At 39.9% G+C, this 27,432-nt stretch overlaps 1 protein-coding gene across 5 annotated transcripts in view; it reads right to left on the minus strand.

The window, feature by feature from the left end:
- Positions 1 to 1,005: 1,005 nt before the first annotated feature.
- Positions 1,006 to 27,432, minus strand: part of PARP9 (poly(ADP-ribose) polymerase family member 9) — a 42,041-nt gene continuing 15,614 nt past the window's right edge. For 3 of the 5 annotated variants that reach the window (XM_070508964.1, XM_070508963.1, XM_014829552.3), the window contains 5 exons: positions 23,236 to 23,296; positions 19,173 to 19,550; positions 15,634 to 15,770; positions 14,842 to 15,016; positions 1,006 to 3,964 (listed from right to left, as the gene is read on the minus strand). In XM_070508964.1, the coding sequence (XP_070365065.1) occupies positions 3,585 to 3,964; positions 14,842 to 15,016; positions 15,634 to 15,770; positions 19,173 to 19,550; positions 23,236 to 23,296 (1,131 nt within the window). In that variant the 3' untranslated portion in view covers positions 1,006 to 3,584. Of the gene's footprint in view, positions 3,965 to 12,154; positions 14,112 to 14,628; positions 14,668 to 14,841; positions 15,017 to 15,633; positions 15,771 to 19,172; positions 19,551 to 23,235; positions 23,297 to 27,432 lie in introns of those variants that run through there. The other 2 variants (XM_044771491.2, XM_044771492.2) reach the window with 2 other exon arrangements.

Below are 27,432 nucleotides of genomic sequence, written 5' to 3' on the forward strand. Positions count from 1 at the left end.
GCAAGTTCAGTCCAAATTACACATATTAAAATCACTTACGGGCCGGCCCGTGGAGCAGCGGTTAAGTTCGCACGTTCCACCTTGGCGGCCCTGGGTTCGCTGGTTTGTATCCCTGGTGCAGACATGGCACTGCTTGGCAAGCCATGCTTCCTCCACATATAAAGTAGAGGAAGATGGGCACGGATGTTAGCTCGGGGCCAGTCTTCCTCAGCAAAAAGAGAAGGATTGGCAGCAGTTAGCTCAGGGCTAATCTTCCTCAAAAAAAAAAAAAAGATCACTTACATATTTGGAATTATTTCTACCATTTTGTGCTATTTGTCTCACTTTCTTTTCCTCCTGATTCTTTTTTTCCCCCTTCCCTGCTTTTCCAGACTTTTGGATTTTTTTCTGCTGAGGAAGATTTGCCCTAAGCAAACTTCTGTTGCCAATCTTCCCCTTTTTGCTAGAGGAAGATTTGCCCTGAACTAACGTGTGTGCCAGTCTTCCTCTATTTTGTATGTGGGTTGCCACCACAGCATGGCTGCCAGTGAGTAGTGTTGGTCCACGCCCAGGAACGGACCTTGGGCCACCGAAGCAGAGTGCACTGAACTTAACCACTAGGCCACTGGACTGGCCCCTGGATTTTCTTTCTTTCTTTCTTTTTTTGGTGAAGAAGATTCGCCCTGAGCTAACATCCATGCTAATCTTCCTCTATTTTCTATGTGGGTCATTGCCACAGCGTGGCTGACAAGTGGTGTAGGTCTGTGCCTGGGATCTGAACCCGTGAACCCCAAGGCACTGAAGCATAGCACATTGAACTTAACCACTACACTGTGGGACTGGCCCCGGGATTTTCTTAATTCCATTTTTTGGTCTACTATTTAGAAGTTAGATACTTTATTTCTCTTCTTTTATTGGCCGCCCTTAAATTTTAATCTGTATAATAAACAACACTAATCTCCTCTTGAATAACACAAGGACTTTAAATCTCTTTAACTATATTCATTACTCCACCATTTTACATGGTTCATTTTTCAATATTTTATTTTTCTTACTTTATTCACAAAATTAGACATTCCTATTGCTGTTGTTTCGTAAAGACAATGATTGTTCATATGTATCAATATTTACCATTTCTTTGCTCATCATGCCTTCTTGCACCTTAGATTTTTTTGTTTTTTCCCTCCTTCCTTAAGTATATCTTTAAGTTTCTTAAGTGAGAGTCTGTTGTTGGTAAATTCAGTTTTTGATGGTCTGAGAGTATCTTTATTCAAAATTAAGGCAAAATAAAAGTTTGGCTTATTTATAGAATTCTAGGTTAACAGTTAACTTCCCTCAGGCCTTTGAAAATATTATACTAATGTCTTCAGGCTTTCATTGTTGCTGTTGAAAAGTGTATTCATTTTCTTTTACTGCCATAACAAATTACCACAACTTTAATGACTTAAAAGAGCACAAATTTATTGTCTCATGGTTCTATAGGTCAGAAGTCAGGTATGGGTCTCTTGAGGCTAAAATCGAAGTGTTGGCAGGCTTGCTTCAATCCTTTCTGGAAGCTTTTAAGTCCATAACCTCCTACATCTCAGAACCAGCACAGAGCATCATATCCTTCTCATGCTGCCATCTTTTTGAAGCAGCTAGGAAGGTTCTCTCTTTGAAAGACATATAATTAGATTGAGCCCACCTGAATAATCCTGGCTAATCTTCCCATCTGCAGGGTAACCTTAATCACATCTGCAAAATTCCTTTTGCCATTTAAGGTGACATATTCACAGATTCAGGAGATTAAAGTGTGGACATCTTTGCCATGGGTGGGGGAGGGCATCATTCTGCCTACCACAGGAATTATGCTGTCAGTCTAATTGTCATTCCTTTGTAGATGATTTGGCTGTTCTCTCTGGCTGCTTTGAAGATCAGATCTTTGGTAGTCTACAGTTTCACTTGATGTTTCTTGGTATGGGTTTTTTTTTTCTTATCCTTGAGAATATTGCTCTCCTCCATCCTTTTTCGAAATCCCTATAAGCTAGATCTTTCAAATCTGGACTCTCACCCTCAGCTCTGTACCACAGGCCTCGGGCACAGGCGTGTAAACACATCGGCCCTCACATCCAAGTCCAATCCCTGAAAATGGTCACCCCTTGCCCATTCTTGCTACAGACTATGGCCTAGTCCACTCTCAGGAGGAGAGACCCAAGAAGGAGGCCCAGTCAAGCCCTGGAAATAGACTTGGAGCTGTTTAGGCAGGAAATTTGTGGGTTCCAGGTACCTAGTGGGTGGTTTTGGAGTGAGGTGTGTGGGCTCCAAATGAATAAATTCTCTTGACCCTGTGGATTCTCACCTTGTAGAGATAGGCACAGTTGGGGCAAGGCCAGAGTGGGGCCCTCTCAAACTAGCGGTCCAAGGCAAGGCCCCTCTTGCCCATATCCAAGGATGATACCATATGAGACAATAAGCATGCTTCTTTCAAGAGGAAGAATGCTGGTTATGGTAAGATGAGGAGGAGGAAATGTTCTGTGCAAGAGGTTGAAGATGTGAGGGTCAAGAAAGTTTGAAAGTATAGAGAAATATGGATTTCAGAATAGCAAGAGATGCTTGGTGAGATTTGCTGGCTTCTACATTGCAGAACTCTGAAGTCAAATTTGGGCACAGTCACAGTGAATTCAGCCTCTATAAGAGCTATTCTCTCTGCATAAAATACTCTTGTCTCTGCTCCTGATTTGCTGCATCTCTTATTCATGTAACTCTTACAAATTCTTCAGGTCTCGCTTGAGTTTCACTGTTGTTAGAAGGCCTGCCTCCCAACCCCTGATTAATTTATCCCTCTCTCCTTTAAATTTTTCCACAGAATCTGTATATTTCCTCTTTTGTTATACCCAATCACACTTGTTAAGTTTTCCATCGCTGCCTTTTTGACTATTCAGGCTGAAAGCTTTATGAAGACATTTGTCTTATTCAGCATCTTATCTCTAGCACACAGAAAGTGACTGAAACACATCTGGTTATCAGGAAATAGTTGGTGAATTAATAATTGGGCCTCATGGTGCTTGAGTGGCATTGCTTGATATGACTGAATCCCAACAGGATATCAGTAGAATATCAGGCTTTTGATGTCCTTCCACTTCAAATAACTTCATTTTACATGTACTTCTTCAAAGTCAGTTACTCAAATAAAGGTGATTTATTTTGATATCTAAAGCACTGTATAAGATTCTCTGGAAAATCGAAAATCATCCTGCTGTCCTAATATGTTATACTATCACCATTTTAAAAAATAGAGGGCTTGAATTATATAATAGAAAAATCTCTTCGTTACATGTAAGATATTTTTGCTGTTACCTGTAGTAAAGGAGATGAAAGGACATTATGACGGAGAAGGAATGGTCCTGAGAGTGTTTTAGTTAGTATCTACCCACCCCAACCCCAAGAGATGAAAACAAAGACGAAGGCACCAAGATACTAGTATGTGGCTGGCCCCTTCAGTAACCCATTCAGTCTATCCAGACAGCCATTTGACATATTCAGACCAGTCTTTGAGTCATTGATGGTCAATATTTCGTTAGTTTCTCCAAAGCAGGGCCATACCAGTTGTTAAAATTATGCAGAAGTTAGTCAACAGGGCTGCCACTTACGAATCTCTTCCCAAGCTCCTGTGGAGACGGCAACATTTGTCCTAATGAGTAATCCTCTGGCCCTACATGATCCTGGGTGCAAGTCCACAAATATTGGGGCATAGCCTGCGTGCCACTAAAAATAACAAAGGTTTCAGGGCTGGAGACATTGTCAACCACACTGTCATGGCTATCTATGGCATCAGTACTCAATCGTGGGGGAACAATATTTAACTGATGACCCTCACAGAAGGAGCCTGTGAGTACTTCAGCCTCAAACACATAGATCAGCTTATCTGTGGCAGACGTTTTCTTGAACTGGGATGCTAGATTTTTGAGATTCTTGGTGAAGTATATGCCAGGTCCATACTTTGGGTCTGATAAGAGAAAAAAAAGATTATTATGATCTGGTTAGTCATATTGCCTATTTGGGTACTAATATAAATTCTCTCTCTAGTCCTCCAAATAATCACCACCTCCTGGTCCCAAGTCTCTGTGTCTATAGCACAGACACCCAAAGTTGTTTCCTTGACGCAAATTATCACTGATATCAACATAGTAATAGCCTACATTTAAATACACCTTCCTTCCTTCTTTCCTTCCTTCTCCCATCCTTCCTCCTTCCCTGCTCCCTCCCTCCCTCTTTCTTTACATTTACTTAGGACTTTACCAAACACTGTTTCAGGCTCTAGAGCAACACTGAACAACAAAAATGTAATGTGAATCACACATGTAATTTTAAATTTTCTAGTGGCCACATTAAAAAGGTCAAAAGAAATAGGTGAAATTTATAATATTTTTATTTAATCTATTAATCCAGAATGTTATCATTTCAACATGTAATCAATGTAAAAAATTATACAGGAGATATTTTACATCCTTTGCTTTGGTAGTGGTCTTTAAAATCCAGTGTATATTTTATACTTACAGCACATCCCAAATCAGATTAACCACATTTCAAGTGCTCAATAGCCACATGTGGCTAGTGGCTACCATATGGGACAGTACAGCTCTAGAGCTTCAAAAACAACTAAGACATGATCCCTATTCTCAAAAGTTCACAAAGGGAACTCTCCACATGTAAACAGATAAAATACAGTATAATTTTATGTGGCAAGGAAATATTTTGAGATAAAAATCAAAGATTTCTTTCCTAAGAGTTTCTTCTTCCTCTTTGTTCCTCCACCCATTGAGTTCTTCCTACTTATTACCTTGGGGCAAAATGGTTAAACATAGAACAAAGTCAATTGAATAGACATGTATGTGATATATTTTTGATCATATATAATTGCTTTTCTCTTTTTTTAAATTATTTTTTATTTATTTATTTTTTTTGAGTTATTGATAGGTTACAATCTTGTGAAGTTTCAGTTGTACATTAATGTTTGTCAGTCATGTTGTAGGTGCACCACTTCACCCTTTGTGCCCACCCCCCACCCCACCTTTCCCCTGGTATCCACTAAACTGTTCTTAGTTATAATTTTAAATTCCTCATATGAGTGGAGTCATATACAGATTATCCTTCTCTCGCTGGCTTATTTCACTTAACATAATTCTTTCAAGGTCCATCCATGTTATTGCAAATGGAATGATTTTGTTCTGTTTTGCAGCTGAGTAGTATTCCATTGTATATATGTACCACATCTTCTTTATCCATTTGTCTGTTGCTGGACACTTAGGTTGCTTCCACGTCTTGGCTATTGTAAACAGTGTTGCAATAAACATTGGGGTGCATAGGACTTTTGGGATTGCTGACTTCAGGCTCTTTGGATAAATACCCAGTAGTGGGATGGCTGGATCGTATGGTAGTTCTATTTTTAGTTTTTTGAGGAATCTCCATACTGTTTTCCATAGTGGCTGCACCAGTTTGCATTCCCACCAGCAGTGTATGAGGGTTCCTTTTTCTCCGCAACCTCTCCAACATTTGTTGCTATTAGTTTTAGATATTTTTGTCATTCTAACGGGTGTAAGGTGATATCTTAGTGTAGTTTTGATTTGCATTTCCCTGATGATCAGCGATGATGAGCATCTTTTCATGTGCCTATTGGCCATCAGTATATCTTCTTTGGAGAAATGTCTGTTCATGTCTCCAGCCCATTTTTTGATTCGGTTGTTTGATGTTTTGTGGTTGAGTTGCGACAATTCTTTATATATTATGGATATTAAGCCTTTGTCAGATATATGACTTGCAAATATTTTTTCCCAGTTAGTGGGTTGTTTTTTTGTTTCAATCCTGCTTTCATTTGCCTTGAAGAAGCTCTTTAATCTGATGAAGTCCCGTTTGTTTATTCTTTCTATTGTTTCCCTGCTCTGAGAAGGCATGGTGTCCAAAAAGATCCTTTTAATACTGATGTCAAAGAGTGTACTGCCTACGTTTTCTTCCAGAAGCCTTATGGTTGCAGGTCTCACCTTTAGGTCTTTGATCCATTTTGAGTTTATTTTGGTGAATGGTGAAAAAGAATGGTCAATTTTCATTGTTTTACATGTGGCTTTCCAGTTTTCCCAGCACCATTTGTTGAAAAGACTTTCTTTTCTCCATTGTATGCCCTCAGCTCCTTTGTCGAAGATAAGCTGTCCATAGATGTGTGGTTTTATTTCTGGGCTTTCAATTCTGTTCCATTGATCTGTGCACCTGTTTTTGTACCAGTACCATGCTGTTTTGATTACTGTAGCTTTGTAGTATGTTTTGAAGTCAGGGATTGTGATGCCTCCCGTTTTGTTCTTTTTTCTCAGGATTGCTTTAGAAATTCAGGGTCTTTTGTTGCCCCATATGAATTTTAGGATTCTTTGTTCTAATTCTGTAAAGAATGTCATTGGGATTCTGATTGGGATGGCGTTGAATCTGTAGATTGCTTTAGGTAGAACAGACATTTTAACTATGTTTATTCTTCCAACCCATGTACATGGAATGTCTTTCCATCTCCTTATGTCGTCATCCAATTGTCTCAGAAAGGCCTTGTAATTTTCATTATATAGGTCCTTCACTTCCTTAGTTAAATTTACCCCAAGGTATTTTATTCGATTGTGAATGGTATTGTATTCTTGAGTTCTTTTTCTGTTGGTTCATTACTGGAGTATAGAAATGCTACTGATTTATGCAAATTCATTTTATACCCGGCAACTTTGCTGTAGTTGTTGATTACTTCTAACAGTTTTCCAATGGATTCTTTGGGGTTTTCTATATATAAGATCATGTCGTCTGCAAACAGCGAGAGTTTCACTTCTTCCCTCCCTATTTGGATTCCTTTTATTCCTTTTTCTTGCCTGATTGCTCTGGCCAGGACCTCCAGTACTATGTTAAATAAGAGTGGTGATAGAGGGCATCCTTGTCTCGTTCCTGTTTTCAGGGGGATGGGGTTCAGTTTTTGCCCATTGAGTATGATGTTGGCTATGGGTTTGTCGTATATGGCCTTTATTATGTTGAGGTAGTTTCCTTCTATGCCCATTTTGTTCAGAGTTTTTATCATAAATGGCTGTTGGATCTTGTCAAATGCCTTCTCTGCATCTATTGAGATGATCATGTGGTTTTTATTCCTCAGTTTTTGATGTGGTGTATCACGTTGATTGATTTGCGGATGTTGAACCATCCCTGTGTCCCTGGTATGAATCCCACCTGATCCTGATGTATGATTCTTTTGATGAATTGCTGAATTCTGGTTGCCAAAATTTTGTTTAGAATTTTTGCATCTATGTTCATCAGTGATATTGGCCTGGAGTTCTCTTTTCTCATGGTGTCCTTGTCAGGTTTTGGTATCAGCGTGATGTTGGCCTCATAGAATGTGTTAGGAAGTGTTCCATCTTCCTTAATTTTTTGGAATAGCTTGAAAAGGATAGGTATTAAATCCTCTCTGAAAGTTTGGTAGAATTCCCCAGGAAAGCCATCTGGTCCTGGGGTTTTATGCTTTGGGATGTTTTTGATTGCTGTTTCAATCTCTTTCCTTGTGATTGGTCTGTTCAAATTGTCTGCCTCTTCTTGAGTGACCTTTGGGAGATTGTAGGAGTCCAAGAATTTATCCATTTCCTCTAGGTTATCCATTCTGTTGGCATATAGTTTTTTGTAGTATTCTCTTATAATCTGTTGTATTTCTGCAGAGTCTGTTGTTATTTCTCCTCTCTCATTTCTGATTTTGTTTATTTGAGCTTTCTCCCTTTTTTTCTTTGTAAGTCTGGCTAGTGGTTTGTCAATTTTATTTATCTTCTCCAAAAACCAGCTCTTTGTCTCATTGATCCTTTCTACTTCCTTTTTCATTTCAATAGTATTTATTTCTGCTCTGATTTTTATTATTTCTCTCCTTCTGCTGACTTTGGGCTTCATTTGTTCTTTTTTCTCTAGTTCAGTTAGGTGTGCTTTAAGGTTGCTTATTTGGGATTTTTCTTGTTTGTTAAGATGTGCCTGTATTGCGATGAATTTTCCTCTTAATACAGCTTTTGCTGTATCCCATATGAGTTGGTACGGCATGCTATCATTTTCATTTGTTTCCAGGTATTTTTTTATTTCTTCTTTAATTTCTTCAATGATCCATTGCTTGTTCAGTAGTGTGTTGTTTAGTCTCCACATCTTTGTGCCTTTCTCAGCTTTTTTCTTGTAATTAATTTCTAGTCCAATTGTTTTAGTTTTTCATTTAGCTCCACTATTTCCTTGTTGATTTTCTGTCTGGATGATCTGTCCATTGATGTGAGTGGGGTGTTGTGGTCCCCTACTATTATTGTGTTGTTTTTAACATCTTCCTTTAGGTCTGTTAATAGTTGCTTTATGAATCTTGGTGCTCCTGTGTTGGGTGCATAGATATTTATAAGCGTTATTTCTTCTTGATGAAATGTCCCTTTGATCATTATATATTGTCCCTCTGTGTCTCTCTTTACCTGTCTTATTTTGAAATCCACTTGGTCTGATATGAGAATTGCAACACCTGCCTTTTTTTCCTTGCTATTTGCTTGAAGTATTGTCCTCCACCCCTTCACCCTGAGTCTGTGTTTGTCCTCGGGGCTGAGGTGTGTTTCCTGGAGGCAACAAATTGTTGGATCGTGTTCTTTAATCCATTTTGCCACTCTGTGTCTTTTTATTGGAGAGTTCAATCCATTCACATTGAGAGTGATTATTGATGCATGTGGACTTAATGCTCTTAATCTGTCGCTCATTATCTTGTTTTCCTGCATTTCTTTTCCTGTGTGCTTTAGACTACCCATTTAATACTGCAATTTCTTATGCTGGGTTTCTTAGCTTTTTTCTTATTTATGATTTGTGACTCTGTTCTGTACTTTATTTTAGTGTCTACCTTGAAGTTTGTATTTAGAATCTCGTGTATAATATAGTCTATTCTCTGGTGGTCTCTTACCTACTTGACCAATACTGATTTAGACCCTTTGTCTTCCCCTCCTAAATAATTACTTTCATTTTTTATTCCAATTCATCTTATTAATTGGTAGTTAGAGTGCTAAGATCGTCCTTGTTTTGGTAGTTTCCTTACCTTTACCCTAATGCTATAAGTGAATATTTGCTATCCTGTTCTGGTTCTATCCATCGGTCTCCCTAGTCTGTGGATTGTGTCCCCTTTCTCCCTTTTTTCTTTTTTCAGGTATGAGAGCCTTCTTGAGGATTTCTTGTAATGGAGGGCTTTTAGTTACAAATTCCCTTAACTTTTGTTTGTCTGAAAAGATTTAATTTCTCCCTCATATCTGAAGGAAATTCTTGCTGAATAGAGTATTCTTGGCTGAAGATTTTTATCCTTTAAAGCTTTGAATATGTCACTCCATTCTCTCCTAGCTTGTAGGGTTTCTGTAGAGAAATCTGCTGACAGTCTGATAGGGGCTCCTTTATAGGTTATTCTCTTTTTTTTTCTCACTTCCCTGAGTATTCTTTCCTTATCTTTCCTTTTTGCCAACTTTACTACTATTTGCTGTGGGGTAGCTCTTTTTACATTGACAAATCTAGGAGATCTAAAACCCTCCTCTACACACATTTCTCTGTCGATCCCTAGATTTGGGAAGTTCTCTTCAATAATTTCGTTAAGTACACTTTCTGCTCCATTTTCCTTTTCCATATTCTCGGGAATTCCTATGATCCTTATGTTCTTACTCCTCATTGAATCCATTATCTCTCGGAGATTTTCCTCATTTTTTTTAATTCTTAGTTCTCTTTCTTCCTCTGTCTGGCGCCATTCAGCCTGTCTATCTTCGATTATGCTAATTTTCTCCTCTATGTTGTCTACACGGGCATTCAGGGAATCCGTATTCTGTTTTATCTGGTCCATTGTGTTTTTCATCTCAAGTAATTCTGTTTGATTCTTCTTTATGATTTCAATCTCTTTTGTGAAGTAACTCCAGAACTCGGCTTGTTTCTCTATCTTTCTCTCTACCTCATTGAGTTTTTTGATTATAGCTGCTCTGAACTCATTCTCACTTAGTTTACCTAATTCCAAGTCCTCAGGACTTAATCTATGTTTTCATTGTTTTCCTTCTGGTCTGGGGCTTTTATAAATTGCTGGATGGTAGAGGAGCGGTTTTTTCTCATGGTGGTAGAATTCAGTTGCAGTTACAGCCTGTCGCCACTAGATGGGGGTCGAGAGCGGTGTGTTAGCTCTCCGCCTTGGGGCAAGATGGCTGCGCCCACTGGCTTTGCCAGGGGGGAGGGGCTGTTACTCACAGGCGCTGGTCTGGGTTCAGATCAGTTCTGTTCTCTGGTCTCCCAAGGCCCTTGATTTATGGGGTCCCCACAGATGGAAGCTTTCTCCCCATCAGCGGGTCTCCACTGAATCAGCGGCAGGAGTCCCGGATGATCCCCCGGTCGCGTGGCCCCTCCCCTGCTCCCTCCCCACCCGTGCCGCAGCGATCGCAGACTCTAGGGGAGGGAGCGATGTTCTCTCCTACCGTTCCAGCGCCTCTGAAGGTGTAAGCAAGGTTATGATCTCCGCCTTCTTGGTATTGTAGGTCTCTAACGAGCTCGCATTATTTTTGTTCTCTGAAATTCAGTTCTTCCAATCTTTTGTTGTATTTTGGAGGGGAGAGAATCCCGGGTCAGCTCACCCCACCATTTTGCTCTGCCCCCTAATCCCAAATCATATATAATTACTTTTAATCAAAGCAGGGAATATGGTCTCAAAAGTATGGCTTTCAGAGTTAGGTTTTCTGAGAGAGGAAAAGAGTTTTTTGAATCAAAAGGCTAAAAGCCTGAAGAATTCAGAGCATGGAGTTTATATCATATATAACACAGGAGAGAAGAATGCAAACTATTCTAAGAGCAGTTTTCTCACTTCAAGATAAATAAAATTTCTTCCTTCCACCTGCTGGGAAGAGAAGAATCAGAGAGGACATGACTAGAACTCTTGGGGACTCTGAGAAGGGGCTCACTTCACTTCCCCACTTCCTCAAGACAGCCCTAGGAGTCAAGATGGAGCAGAACAATAGAAATCTTAGAAAAACTGGGGAGACTTACAGAGTAGAAGGGACCATTGCCTGACCACACTGGGTGCAGCCCCCTCTTCCAGCCTGGCACCTGAGTGGAAAGTAGCAATAGCTGGGGAAGATGTCCAGAACAGATGAGGACTGTCACATGAGATCTCACATTTCAGCTTGTAGGATGTGCATACTCAAAAATTTCCTGCACTATATGAGGGCCACAGAGATGGCCCAGAAAGGAGTTCCCTCAGCATGAAAAACAGGGTGCCCTGTGTAGACACTACCTGAGAGCAAAGGGCACTGGAAATTTAAGCACAGGAGGGTGCTAATGACCAAAGCCCAGGATGGTTTATCTAGCATACTGGGAGGCAGAGGACAGATGAGGGCCATGAACCAGACCACCCTCCCGACAATGTCTGTCCCCTCATCTAGAGCACTCAGAGAAAAGAGGAGAAGAAGAGGCAAAACCTGGCTGGAACTGTTTAAACCCCAAAGGGACCAAGAAAACTCTGAAAAAGACTGAGTTCATCTTGAACTGTCAAGAGTTTTTCATATCTGGGGACATGGGAGCATGGAAGGTAGATAAAGCTCAGTTAGAGAACCATAAAGAACACAGGTCCCATGCCTGAGTTTTGTGGGACTGTACATTTTCGTACTTGTTAGAGTTATACATGTACCAAGGAATGGAGGAAGTGCAGGAGCACAGAGGAGGAAACAACTTACAGGAGCTCCTGTGTCAACCAGGAGATGCGATTCCAGCCATGTCTTGAAGACGGAATAGGAGTTTACAGAGCTAAAAAGGGTGAGGAGGGAAGGCATTCCACGTGCAAAGGCACAAAGGCATGAAAGTATACAGCATACAGTAGCATACAGTATTTAGGAAACTCTTAAGAAGTTCATGGCTACAATGTTGAGGAACATATTGAGTGATGAGACTGGTGAAATAATGTGGGGCTGGGGCCTTACATGTTCTGCTAAGGAGTTTGGGTTTTTACCTCATAGGCAACTAGGAATGCAGATGTTAAACAGGCATGTAATTTTTAGCATGATATTTCTGGTAGCCGAGTAAAGGATAGGTTAGATGGGGTGGTTTTGAGGCAAGGAAAAGACCTAGTTATCCTCTAGGCCTAGGGGTCGATGAACTAAGGCAGTACCAATAGAGAGGTGAGGCTGGGCTGAGAGCTTTATTGAGAGAGAATCACTTGGACTGTGTGACTGCCTAGCTATAAGGGTGAGAAAAAAGAAGGAATGGAGGATGACAAAGTTTCCAGCTTAGGAGACCTCGTAGATAGATGGTGATGGTATTGGCCAGGTTAGGGAGTATCAGAAAAAGAGCATATTTCTTAGGGAAAAGTATAGCCAAGAAAAGAGTTCAGTTTGAGGTGGCCATGGGACATCTAGGTAGAGATGTCCAAAATACATCGGAAATATGGACCTACAGGTCAGGAGAGAGGTAGGGGGTCAGAGCTACAAATTTGTAAGTCATCACCATAGAGGTAGAAGTTGAGGCCAACGGAATAGGCACAATCACCCAGGGGGATATTGTAGAGGAAAAAGAGGGAAGGTTTCCTTCAGAACTCCAGAAAACACCAACATTTAAGGAATGGGCAACAGATGGATTCACTAGATTATAAATTATATGGGCTGAAACTCTATGTTTGGTTTGCTGTTGGGTCCTTCCCACCTAGCACAGGGCCTGACTCATAGAATGTGCTCAATAAATACTTGTGGAATGAATGAATGAACCCAATACAGAAACTGCAAGCATGTAGGCTCATTCTTGCTACATTCAGTCAAGTCCTACAAGCAAGATATGAACTCAGAATAGAACTGGCTGGAATATAAGCAAAGATAGAAAAAAAAATAATAAACCTTTGGTAATAGAAGCCCCCTCTGCCTAAGGGTGGCCATCTAAATTGACTGAAAGTCCCATAATTTGCAACCTTGCAGGAATGACAAAGTCAAGAGCCTTTGTACTCCAAATGAAAACTAGGTGAAAAAATGGGTTGTGAAACAGCTTCAGTGGTAATAAAATTGACGTCCCCTGGGTTTCTCAAGCACCTTCAGTTAAGCGTTCTCATCAGACATGTTGGCACAAGTCACATTATGGGTAGCGTCTACCCACTGAGTCTATTGTCTGAATTGCTTCAAGGCAGTGGTACTTAAGCTGAGGGCTAGAGAGATGGGCAGAGCACAGAGGCCAGTAGGTAAAAGACCAGAACCTTGAGGCTTAAAGACTAGATGGAGACAAGATCTTTGGCTAGGTTATAAAGACACAAACTTGACCAGAAGCAAACAGGCCTCATGCCTGCTGAGTTTTTAAAGGAACTGTTTTGCTGAAGAAACCACAAGCCTAGCCGTCAGTAGCCTGAAAGCATTCTAGTCCCTGAGGCAGTGGACCTAGAAATGCCCAAGGGCAGCAATACATAGGGAAGATTTTTCCCAGAGTGCAAAACAAGGGTCTTACTCCACTCTCAGAATCAAGAGTCCTCACTATTCTTGTCCAGCAGTGTGTGTCTAGTGGTATGGACCAGTGACTTGTGTGTTTCCTTTTCCCCTTTTGAACTGGGAGGTTTTAATTGCAGTTTTCCTGCTCCTTCTCCTATTGTTATATGAGTGTGTTAGGGCAATTACCTTGCCTTTAAGCTTTAAGAGAGGACTGCCCAGACTTGAGGCTGATGATGAGACAGGATGAGACTTTGGGTCTGTCTTCCTTGGAAGGATGGTGTGTTCTTAGATGTTTTGGGAAGAAAGATGTGTACAGATGTTGGGTAGGCAATTAGCAGTGTCTGCCACAAGACTGAAAAGAGGGTACTCAGTGTATTTGGAAAATGGGGGACAATGATGATCTCAGTGAGAGTAGTTTAAGTAGAAGAGTTGGGGGGCGGGGAGTGCAGAGAAGCCAGTTACAATGGGTTTAGGAGCAAATGGAAGTTGTGAATTTTTAGGTCTTTACCAGCGAAAGGACCATACTGATCATCACTTTCCTGGTTACACTCAAAGACTTCTTGGTGGGGATTCATTTATCAACTTTTACCCCCAGGAATTGTCCATGTTCAATTTTTATCCAAGGTATTGCTTGTGTTCTCTCTGAGGCAAAGAGAAGATGATTTCCAGACCGTTTCCTTTCTAGAAAACAAGACTTGGAGTTAGCTCTAGGGCAAGGATTATGCTACATATTTTGAAAGGTAAAGATCAAGAGTCACATATTTAATAGACCAGGAAAAATCAAGTTGCATTGGTGGGTACCTTCCATGATTATTACTAAGCTTCTTAGCCTCCTTTGGGGGATCTAAAGGGGACAATATAGCAATTAAGTAGGCAGTATTTTTGTACAGCTGAAAAGAGACATGGAAGCTACATGTAGAACTCCCATAGCTGAGAAGGATCTTCAGGTGTTATTCACCTGCCAGATGATATCTAACTCATTCACTCACTAGCAGGCTACAGGAAATGAAGAAGATGGAAGAGGAAAGACCAACTTTATTAACTTCAGGAAAATGCCCTTTTAATTAAGGGATGAGGATGGTTTGGTAGTGTTAATAATTTTGTGGAGATAAGGAAAAAAAAGCGCGATCCTGAGTGCTCCCTGCAGATAAGACACATAAACACAGAAAGAAGAAAAGTAGCAAACTGTAGATCTTACTGGTAGCACTTTCAACATAAAACCCATCAGCAACAAAACCTATGAAGGAAAAATAAAAAATATGACCCTTTCCAAATGACTTTGCCACTAAGTCCTAGTCACAAATGATCCCCTCACCAGAGCAACAGATGCTCTTGGCAGTGAGTCATCTGCTGATATCTGCTCTCCACTTCCCACATATAGCAGCCCCAATTAAGAGGGGCTGACACCTACCGTGGGGCACCGAGTACATTCTTTGAAAGCCAACTCTGCAAACCACTTCACAGAACTGGTGTGGGACTTGCTGAAACAGCCTCTGGCTCACAGGTGCCCTATTCTTTCTCTCTTCCATCATTTTCTTCTTTCTTTGGAAGGCAGCCATGAGAACCACATTATCTATCTTCTCCACCTGGAACCCAGGAAATGAATGAAAAAGAGACTGGAGAACTGCTATTTAAATTGCCTGATACTCTGCTTCAAAACTAAAGGCATTTATGTGCATATTACTGCGTATGCCATTTGCTTTTCATATAAAGTTGTATAAGAGTCTCTCCTGGCCCCAACCCTCTCCTAGTCTGACTTCTATTTCTTCAAAGTTCCCTGTCCTTTCTTTGAGAAATTCATTTAATCAAAATTCGCTGAACAGTCACTATGTGCCAGGCACTGGTAATGAAATTGTCAACAATGTAGACACAGTCTTTGGCCTCTTGAAGCTCATAGTTTATAGCGAGACATAAAAATAGGTAAATAATTATAATACAGTGTGATAAATGCTATTCCATTACTTTTATCTTCCTTCAAGACAGGCAGATAGCTTTTTCCTGAGTCTTGATCTATGCTTCTATACCTTTTGATTTCCTACTGTAACCCTTGTACCTACCTATCCGTCCCCTCCTTTCAGTCTCATTCCTAGGATTCCAGGTCAATGAGCAGCTAGCTTAGAGTTATCAGCAGGTGAATTTTTCTTTTGGCTATAGACTCAAATAATAGCAAGATGAATCAAATCCTTCCCTTAATGAAGTATACCTTTATAACTCGCAAACCACAGTTTTCAAACCGTTTCTTTTGATCCTGAATTTCTTCAGCTGAAAGCACTACATGTTTCTGAAATGTAATTTCTTTCATTTCATCCCAGTTTTTTGGTTGCTGATCAGTCCATTGTCCTAAAAATGAGTAACACAAAACTTTGTCTCAATGTTCTGTGAGAGGAAAAAGGTTTGTAAAGAAATTTAATGAAACAAATTATAGAAATTTGGAGGAATAAGACTAGCCAGTTTAAATTGTATGACCCATAAGTGTAGGACATGCAAGGAGAGCTACAATACTATGAAAAGTCGTAGGGTAGGCGCCAGCCCGGTGGCACAGCAGTTAAGTTCGCACATTCTGCTTCGGTGGCTCGGGATTTGCTGGTTCGGATTCCAGGTGCAGACCTACACACTGCTTGTCATGCCATGTTTGGCAGGCATCCCACATATAAAGTCGAGGAAAATGGGCATGGATGTTAGATCAGGGCCAGTCTTCCTCAGCAAAAAAGAGGAGGATTGGCAGATGTTAGCTCAGGGCTAATCTTCCTCAAATAAAAAAAGGAAGCCATAGGATAAATAGGGGGTTAATAAATTTGTCCTCGGATGATTCAGATTATGAGGCTGAGGGGATGAGAGAATAAAGAGCATTAATATATACTCCCCTCATCACTGCTATAATGATGATATATAATTGTGTTGCTCATAGGAAATGTTTGTATTTCTAATCAGGATGCCCATCAACAAAAAAAGACAGGCCTAAGAAAACATTAAGGAATGATGGACAACAGTATGACATTTATATAACACTTCAGCGTTTTCAAAAAGATTTAATATCTCTACCTCATTTAGCATTACAACACTAGCACTGAAATAACTAACACGATTTTACAAATACGGAAATTGAAACTCAGAGAATTTAAGTGACTTGCCCAATATCTCACAGCTAATAAGTACAGATCCAAATTATACACCTGGCTTTCACCAGTGCTTTCTGCAAGGGGCAAGGCAGAATATTTGGTACATGTATCACTCATATACCACCCAACCAAGAAGAGCATAATTTGGAGACAAAAGTCTACTGTGTCATATTTTTCCTTCCTTCCTTCCTTTTTCCTTTTTTTCTTCCTTCTTCCTTCCTCCCTCCCTTCCTTAACTTACTTCCTTCCTTTTTTAAATTCAAGGGACAACCTGTTATTACCCAAAGGAGCTCCTTATTGGACTAAATATACAGATGGACAAATGGAAACTCCAAAAAAGGCTCAGTAAATTTCAGTTTGACTAGGTATACCAAAATGAGCTCATTCCCCAGCACATTATCTAATTGAGTTGGCTCAATTTGTTTTCTTTTTCTTTTCTTTTTTTTTTCCTGCTTTTTCTCTCTAAATCCCCCCAGTACATAGTTGTATATTTTAGTTGTGGGTCCTTCTAGTTGTGGCATGTGGGATGCCGCCTCAGCATGGCTTGATGAGCAGTGCCATGTCCACACCCAGGATCTGAATCTGCGAAACCCCGGGCTGCCGAAGCGGGAGCACGGGAACTCAACCACTCAGCCATGGGGCCGGCCCCTTGAGGTGGCTCAATTTAACCACAAAAAGCAGATGATAAATCCAGAGAAACTTGCTATAGGGCCAAGATATAAATCTGGAAAGCAGGGAGGACAAAACTCCATAAAAGCCAGGAAATTTCAAAGGAAGAGACTGTAAATTAAATCTGGAGGGCAATAGCTCACATTTATAAAGTATGGTATTAGCGTTCAGTTCACTTGAGTTCAGCAAACATTTACTGGGCTCCTGCTGCATGCCAGACACTGGGCTGGGCAGTGGAGACTCAAAGATCCACAAACTCCTGCTATCATAAGTGCCCACCAGGAAGGATTGAGAGAGAGGAGATGCCGAACTTCTGTTATTTAAATCTTATTGTTCTGATGGATAATTGATGTTCCATACAATAATAAAATTATCCATTTTGTTAATAAAGATCTTAATCTGATTAAAAGAGGGTGAATCTGTATGAACTTCTGAAACACTGCTGTGGAATAATATGCTTAGTCATCAACTACCAAAAATGCGACCTTGCAGCAGAACAAGGGACTTACATGACTAAATTGCCAATAGCTGGGAGAGTGGGTCAACCTTAGGAATGCAATTAGTTTAAAGTAATGCCACAAGCTTTATAGGGTATCAATGTTTCTTTGTTTCTTGTTCTCTTGAGAAGTATCAGTGTCAGTTTAAATATCCATAATCATTATGTTTCAAAAGTTAAGTAAAAATCATAATCTTGTGTCTCACTCTTGTGTATTATTTTTGTCCATGTTTTCTGACACTTGGTTTTCTGTGGAATGTGGATACAACGTTTATTGCAAACTCCCACTCACTTTGACCATTTCTACCTGAATTATTTTTACAACACATGGTGAAAATAAGGTGTCCTATGAAATTTTGCATCTGAATTTTTGTACTAAATTCATTCTCCACCTAACAATCAGTGATCTTTCTAAAATACAAGTCTGACCTTATCTTTGCTTAAAATCCTTCAAGCCTCCCCATTTTTTCAAGAAAAACTCTGAACATCTTTCATGTGATTTATAAAGTCTTACATAATCTAGGCTCTGCTATGGTCTGATTTCTTGGAAGTTTCTTTCTTTGCCTTATTAACCTCTACTTAGTCTTCAGTTCTCCCTCTATGACACCCATTCTGAGAAGCTTTCCCCTGACCTCCCAGGTCTGGGTTAGGTGCCTCTTCTAGGTGCTACCAGAGCACTTTTACCCTCCTCTTTCATAACTAACCTGCTTACTTCTTGGTATCCCCAATTAGATTTTGGGTAGGAACAACTTCCATCTTATCACTGTCTCCCCAGCACCTAGCACAATGCGTGGCACATATCATGGATGCAATATACATTAGTTGAATAAACGAATGACGTAAGCCTCTGTCTCCCAAGTCAGTGTTTTCAATGATATAATTTCCCAGTTAGCTGTAGGGCTATGTTCAAAGGATCTCTCCAGGCCCAAATTCCCCGTCATCCTGATGGATTTTGCCCCACTGAATGGGTGATACTTGAGTGTACTTTACAGTACCAATGAATAATTTACATTGGTGAGAAGCCTCAAAGTAAGTAATTTTAGGGTTCCTAATGCTGCCAGCAACAAATAAATGCAATAGATCTCAAAGAAATGAATTAATCAAATGGAATCTGTCTACATTAGAATGCTCCTCTGCAGAATTAGAGATGTACTTTTTTCCCCACAGCCTGGGCTTGGGTTACCCTACGCTTTCCATGTAATTGCCTCTTAGGCAATCCATGTCATCATAAGTAAATCCAATTGTGTGTGTGTGTTTTCATTTATTAATAATTAACCCTGCTGGTAGAAAGAGAGCCAAAAAATGGTTATAAAAGTTTATGGCCTAACACAGACCAGTATAGTTTGCTGTCTCTCTTCTTCATTCTCTCTCTTACCCACATACACACATGCATGGTCACATACAAAAGAAGGAACAATTGGAAGAGCTGACTTTCCAACTTAACAGAAAGTTACTCACCAGACAAGCTCCAAAGGTCTCGCTCCTTTTTTCTTGCCATTTCCTCTTGAACTTTACAAAGTATACGTTCAATGTTCATAACCACCTCAATAAGGTCAGCCTGGGCTCCTTTAATCTCTAAACTTGCCTTTCCAGGACTGATAATTTCTGAGATAGAGACCCTTGAGGTTTCCTGAAGCTGAGACAAAATGTCATGTTCCTTTTTCCCAAGGTAGAGGATATGATTATTCTCAATGATGTGGTCCTGGAGAGTGAGTAGCCTTTGGATCCAAGCTTGGGCCTCAGTCATCTTTTCTGGGTTGGGTCCCCTCAGAGTGATGGCAGGAGATTTAGCTTTGAGCCCATTTTCTCGTTTCTCCCCTCCGGTCCACTGAGAGACTGAAAAGATTATCATAAGCAACCATAGAAGGCAGGTGAGTTTTAAACCAGAGGAGAACAAAACACCATGGCCAGTGTTTACCGCAAGGTTATTGTCACCATTGTCAGCAATAGCAGCTTCAATTAAGCACCTATCTCTGAGATCTGTGCTGGGTACAAAGGAAATCTAAATATATAGTTTACAGTTTCCTTACGAACACCGAGTTTAGCTTGTAAGGGGTTGGCTTTATCAAGTTTTGCCCCTGCTCTGTTGCATTTGTCAATTCACAGATGGGTTCCCCTTGTAATCTCACCCTGGATGGTAACCAACTATTTCCTGCAGAATGGGATTTTCCTTAACCTCTTGCTATGACCAGGTTTAAAATCAAACATCTCTGCAAGCCAGAGAGCTTAAAGAGTGAAAATTCTTTAAAAACAACATGTATTTCTGACTATAAAAATAATACATGTTTATTATTTAAAAATTGGGAAATTATCAAAGTATAATGAAAGGAAGAAATACTTATAATTCCACTACCTGGGACTCCTTTTTATATTTTATATATGTGTGACAAGACATTTTGCATCTCCACAAAAAGCATGTGGAGCTTAGCAGCTATTGCTGGACATAGTATATCCCAGCAGAAAAGGAAACAGGACTTGATTCCAACTCACTCATGTGTACCCCTCTCCACAAGGAGTAAACATAAATATGAAGAGGAAGAATCCCTGATGGATTAGAGTGACTCTGAACCCAAATTACAAAAAATAAAAAAGGAAGGGTGGGCAATGGACTAGCTGAGAGGGAATTCATAGAGGAGGCAGTATCTAGAATATGCAAAGAATTCCTTCAAATCATTAAGAAAAAGAAACAACCCAGTAACCAGCTGGGCAAAAGATGTCACAGAAGAGGAAACACACATGGTCCATATATATGTGAAAAGATGCTCATCTTCACTGGTAATCAGGAAAATGAAAAATCACCCACCAGACTGGCAAAAACTCCTAAGTCTGACAATATCAAGTATTGAGAAGGATGTAGAGCAACTGAAACTCCTGTATATACACAACAGATGTAAACCTGGAACAACCACTCCTGTAATTATATTATTTAAAGAAATTTTTGCACCTGTGTGTCAGGGGACATGTACAAGAAAGTTCACATTCTTGTTTTTAACAGAAAAAAACTGGAAATAACCCAAATATCCTTCAACAATGATATATTATTATAGCAATGAAAAGGAGTGAACTTTAGCTACATGCGTCAATCTCAGAAACATATTTTAAAGGGAAAAAGTAAGTTGAGCACTTACTATGTTCTCTAGGCATTGTTCTAGGTGTTTTACATATATTATTTTATTCAATCCCCACAACCCTATGAGATAGGTACTATTGGTAGCCCTATCTTATAAATGAGGTAACTGATTCAGAGAGTTAGTAAGTAACTTGCCCATGGTTATAGATCTAGAAAGTGGTGGCCATGGAGCTATTAGGTGCAGGCAGTCTGACTCCAGTGCTCATACTATTCTACCTCCCAATGAGTGATCCCAGGACAATAGTGGTAATTAGCATCTTTTCCCTGATATAGCAGTTGGGTGGTACCAGGAGCTATGAAAAAGTACCAGGACAGACCTAGAAGTAAGGGGGAGTATGGGCTCCCTCTGAGTAAAAATAAAAGCCAGTGTTTTACACAATATTAAGAAGGGATAAAGGTTCTTAAATTAGAGGCATACTTTTTTTTTAAACCCCTATTCTGCTTGGGAGCTTATATTACTTTTTAGGAGAAAATAAAAACAGTACATGATGATGCTTCATTTAGCCATCACTATCAGGAAAGAATTGTTCTTCTAGATAACTAAATTGTTCAGATCACTGAAGGATACTCTTCTAGCACCAAAACATATTTAAACTATTGAAAAGTTAAATATTTCTAGCAGAAACACACTTCCCTACCTTCCTAAATTGTTTAACTTTCCCTTGATAATCTGAGGTCATTATCGTTAATCATTATTAATGTCAATTATTGTCCTGTGCTATAATTCCTTTACAGATGTCCTCAAGAATTACTGAAGTAAATGGTAATGCCTGGCCCCGCTATTCAGATTAATGACATAAAGACGTGTGTATGTTTCTCTTCCATGTTATCTTCACCTAAAACTCCTGCTATCTAGCTTCCCTAGATTCCTTGTGGTTCCCCAAACATGCACTGCATTTGTTTGCGTCTGAGGGTTTTCTTCACGTTGGGTGCCCCACCCCACCAACTCTGGCCATTGACAATCTTGTCATCCTCAAAGCCCAGTTTAGAACCATCTCATCCATGAAGCCATTCTTGATCCCTTCCAGTCAGAGGGAAGCTCTCCCTCCTCTGGGCCACCTGGAGAGTTTGTCTATCCTCTCATTCGTTATTTATCCCCTGGCATTTGTTTAGTGCTTTGAAACTTACAGAGCATTTTTACATACATAATCTCCAATTATTTTCACAAGAGTCTGTCGTCATTTTACAGATAAATAAACAGGCTCGTAAGAGACACAGTCACAGACCAGAGCTCTTAAAGTTCCCCCTTCTTTTCCAGCACAGCTGGACCATGGAACCTCCATAAGTGAACTCTTCTATTAAAGGGTGTAAGCAAATCATTTTGACCCTAATGGGAGATATCATAACAGTTTTATTGCTGGTTGAATGTCTAGTGTTCTTTTTTTTTTTTTTTTGAGGAAGATTAGCCCTGAGCTAACATCTGCCAGTCCTCCTCTTTTTGCTGAGGAAGACTGGCCCTGAGCTAACATCTGTGCCCATTTTCCTCTCCTTTATATGTGGGACGCCTGCGACAGCATGGCTTGCCAAGCGGTACCATGTCCGCACCTGGGATCCGAACTGGCGAACCCCGGGCCACCGAAGCGGAACGTGCAAACTTAACCACTGCGCCACCAGGCCTGCCCCTAGTGTTCTTAATATCTATACAACACTGTACATTAACAGACTATTTCAGAAGTACACATCCTAGTTGTCATGAGGCAATTCCATTTTGGTCCACTCAAACTCCACTAAAGAAATGGAGTTCTAAGACAAAGTTAGTCCTTCTCCACCCTCAGCCACCAGGACTGGTTTAGTCTGGTGATCCCCAAACCCGGTTCAGCAGCAAAACTGACTAGGGAGCACTGAAAAATATACATGGTGGGCCCAGACCCAGAGTTCCTGAATCAGAATCTGTAGAGTCAGGGCCTATACATATTTTTGTTTGTTAAGGTTTCCATCACGATCCCAGTGATTATTCAGATTTGGATAGCATTGGGTTAATCCATTTATTATTATCTGGTGTTACTGAGATGTGTTTTCTATAATTACTAATCAGTAACCCCATTTAGATGTAACTCCATTCAGAGCAGAAAGAGTAACTGTGGCTTTGTCACATTATGAAGGACAGAACTTTTTCTTAGAAAAAAATTATAGGCAGCTATTTTTGAATGAACTACCCAACTGTGGATTACCTACTGCAACTTGGCCTCTCTCTGTTTATATCTTGAAATTGGACTGAGCAAAAATAGAATCGTGGTCAGGTAGAGAGCAGGTTGGTATCCAAGCAGGAGCACAATAAAATATTTTTGGCTTATTTCTTCTTCTTCTCCCCTCCATTAGTTCAGATGATCAAGAAAAGAATGAGCCTATGGTGAAAGACTCTACTTCTAGGCCTGTCAATTTCTTACTCACCACTGTAATTGTTGAGACCCTGCAGCTTGGACATATTCTTTGCCATTTCAGCCCAGAAAATCTACAAGAAGCAAAACAGAGCAGAGTTGTAAGTCGACCTTTTAGCCATTGTCGTCAAAATCCCTCTCTACTTGCACACACCACACTTGACCTCATCCACTCCATCAGCCCCCATTCTCACTGCCACAAATCTAAAGCAGACTTTTGGAGGGGCTGGCCCCGTGGCCGAGTGGTTAAGTTCGCGCGCTCCGCTGCAGGAGGCCCAGTGTTTCGTTGGTTCGAATCCTGGGCGCGGACATGGCACTGCTCGTCAGACCACGCTGAGGCAGCGTCCCACATGCCACAACTAGAAGAACCCACAACGAAGAATACACAACTATGTACCGGGGGGCGTTGGGGAGAAAAAGGAAAAAAATAAAATCTTTAAAAAAAAAAAGCATTTTAAAGCAGACTTTTGGAGAGTCCTAGGGAACAGCAAGTGCAGCACCACAATCTATTAGAACATGTAGGAGAAACAAGTATAGGAAAAATGAAAAGAAAATCAAACTCTGGTTTTAAAAAGCCAAAGCAAAATATAATCATTCATTCAACAGATATTAATGCCCTGCTCATTGCATATTAGACAGTGAACAGAAGCTGTGGATATGTGAAGAAGACAAATATAGACAGATGCTCTTGTAACAAATAAAACAAATTCATTTTAAAAAGTTATATAGCACACCAAGCTTTGCCTGTGGTTAAATAAATGATCAATTCCTAGAGGTAGGTACTTAAAATTGTACCTGGCACACAGTAGGCATTCAATATATGTAAGCTATTGTAATTATTACTAAATGACGGTCTATAGACAAAGGTTTGTGTATTTTGCCATGGAGATCCTTTAATGTAGTGTCTATTTGAAAAATTTCATCTCTCCTGGGGTTTGGAACCAACAAATTCAGTGTCTTCCTTATTTAAAGTTGATTCAATTGGCAATAATTACTTCACTGAAAAGATGATAATAAGGTAAAGACTAGATTTTGCTTTGCATTTGAACTGTAAAAGTGAAGTTTCTTTTTTTTTTATTGAGTTATTGATAGGTTACAATCTTGTGAAGTTTCAATTGTACATTAATGTTTGTCAGTCATGTTGTAGGTGCACCACTTCACCCTTTGTGCCCACCCCCCACCCCACCTTTCCCCTGGTATCCACTAAACTGTTCTTGGTCCATAATTTTAAATTCCTCATATGAGTGGAGTCATACACAGATTATCCTTCTCTCTCTGGCTTATTTCACTTAACATAATTCTCTCAAGGTCCATCCATGTTATTGCAAATGGAATGATTTTGTTCTGTTTTGCAGCTGAGTAGTATTCCATTGTATATATGTACCACATCTTCTTTATCCATTTGTCTGTTGCTGGACACTTAGGTTGCTTCCACGTCTTGGCTATTGTAAACAGTGCTGCAAAAACCTTGGGGTGCACAGGACTTTTGGGATTGCTGACTTCAAGCTCTTTGGATAAATACCCAGTAGTGGGATGGCTGGATCGTATGGTAGTTCTATTTTTAGTTTTTTGAGGAATCTCCATACTGTTTTCCATAGTGGCTGCACCAGTTTGCATTCCCACCAGCAGTGTATGAGGGTTCCTTTTTCTCCGCAACCTCTCCAACATTTGTTGCTATTAGTTTTAGATATTTTTGTCATTCTAACGGGTGTAAGGTGATATCTTAGTGTAGTTTTGATTTGCATTTCCCTGATGATCAGCGATGATGAGCATCTTTTCATGCGCCTATTGGCCATCAGTATATCTTCTTTGGAGAAATGTCTGTTCATGTCTCCAGCCCATTTTTTGATTGGGTTGTTTGATGTTTTGTGGTTGAGTTGCGAGAGTTCTTCATATATTACGGATATTAAGCCTTTGTCAGATATATGACTTGCAAATATTTTTTCCCAGTTAGTGGGTTGTTTTTTTGTTTCAATCCTGTTTTCATTTGCCTTGAAGAAGCTCTTTAATCTGATAAAGTCCCATTTGTTTATTCTTTCTGTTGTTTCCCTTCTCTGAGAAAGCATGGTGTCCGAAAAGATCCTTTTAATACTGATGTCAAAGAGTGTACTGCCTACGTTTTCTTCCAGAAGCCTTATGGTTTCAGTTCTCACCTTTAGGTCTTTAATCCATTTTGAGTTTATTTTGGTGAATGGTGAAAAAGAATGGTCAATTTTCATTCTTTTACATGTGGCTGTCCAGTTTTCCCAGCACCATTTGTTGAAGAGACTTCCTTTCCTCAATTGTAGGCCCTCAGCTCCTTTGTCAAAGATTAGCTGTCCATAGATGTGTGGTTTTATTTCTGGGCTTTCAATTCTGTTCCATTGATCTGTGCACCTGTTTTTGTACCAGTACCATGCTGTTTTGATTACTGTAGCTTTGTTCTATGTTTTGAAGTCAGGGATTGTGATGCCTCCCGTTTTGTTCTTTTTTCTCAGGATTGCTTTAGAAATTCGGGGTCTTTTATTGCCCCATATGAATTTTAGGATTCTTTGTTCTAATTCTGTAAAGAATGTCATTGGGATTCTGATTGGGATGGCGTTGAATCTGTAGATTGCTTTAGGTAGAACGGACATTTTAACTATGTTTATTCTTCCAATCCATGTACATGGAATGTCTTTCCATCTCCTTATGTCGTCATCCAATTGTCTCAGAAAGGCCTTGTAATTTTCATTATATAGGTCCTTCACTTCCTTAGTTAAATTTACCCCAAGGTATTTTATTCGATTGTGAATGGTATTGTATTCTTGAGTTCTTTTTCTGTTGGTTCATTACTGGAGTATAGAAATGCTACTGATTTATGCAAATTCATTTTATACCCTGCAACTTTGCTGTAGTTGTTGATTACTTCTAACAGTTTTCCAATGGATTCTTTGGGGTTTTCTATATATAAGATCATGTCGTCTGCAAACAGCGAGAGTTTCACTTCTTCCCTCCCTATTTGGATTCCTTTTATTCCTTTTTCTTGCCTGATTGCTCTGGCCAGGACCTCCAGTACTATGTTAAATAAGAGTGGTGATAGAGGGCATCCTTGTCTCGTTCCTGTTTTCAGGGGGATGGCGTTCAGTTTTTGCCCATTGAGTATGATGTTGGCTATGGGTTTGTTGTATATGGCCTTTATTATGTTGAGGTAGTTTCCTTCTATGCCCATTTTGTTCAGAGTTTTTATCATAAATGGCTGTTGGATCTTGTCAAATGCCTTCTCTGCATCTATTGAGATGATCATGTGGTTTTTATTCCTCAGTTTTTGATGTGGTGTATCACGTTGATTGATTTGCGGATGTTGAACCATCCCTGTGTCCCTGGTATGAATCCCACCTGATCCTGATGTATGATTCTTTTGATGAATTGCTGAATTCTGGTTGCCAAAATTTTGTTTAGAATTTTTGCATCTATGTTCATCAGTGATATTGGCCTGGAGTTCTCTTTTCTCATGGTGTCCTTGTCAGGTTTTGGTATCAGCGTGATGTTGGCCTCATAGAATGTGTTAGGAAGTGTTCCATCTTCCTTAATTTTTTGGAATAGCTTGAAAAGGATAGGTATTAAATCCTCTCTGAAAGTTTGGTAGAATTCCCCAGGAAAGCCATCTGGTCCTGGGGTTTTATGCTTTGGGATGTTTTTGATTGCTGTTTCAATCTCTTTCCTTGTGATTGGTCTGTTCAAATTGTCTGCCTCTTCTTGAGTGACCTTTGGGAGATTGTAGGAGTCCAAGAATTTATCCATTTCCTCTAGGTTATCCATTCTGTTGGCATATAGTTTTTTGTAGTATTCTCTTATAATCTGTTGTATTTCTGCAGAGTCTGCTGTTATTTCTCCTCGCTCATTTCTGATTTTGTTTATTTGAGCTTTCTCCCTTTTTTTCTTTGTAAGCCTGGCTAGTGGTTTGTCAATTTTATTTATCTTCTCCAAAAACCAGCTCTTTGTCTCATTGATCCTTTCTACTGCCTTTTTCGTTTCAATAGTATTTATTTCTGCTCTGATTTTTATTACTTCTCTCCTTCTGCTGACTTTGGGCTTCATTTGTTCTTTTTTCTCTAGTTCAGTTAGGTGTGCTTTAAGGTTGCTTATTTGGGATTTTTCTTGTTTGTTAAGATGTGCCTGTATTGCGATGAATTTTCCTCTTAATACAGCTTTTGCTGTATCCCATATGAGTTGGTACGGCATGCTATCA

This window comes from Equus asinus, chromosome 5 (genome assembly GCF_041296235.1).
Source record: "Equus asinus isolate D_3611 breed Donkey chromosome 5, EquAss-T2T_v2, whole genome shotgun sequence".
Classification (NCBI taxonomy): Eukaryota; Metazoa; Chordata; class Mammalia; order Perissodactyla; family Equidae; genus Equus; species Equus asinus.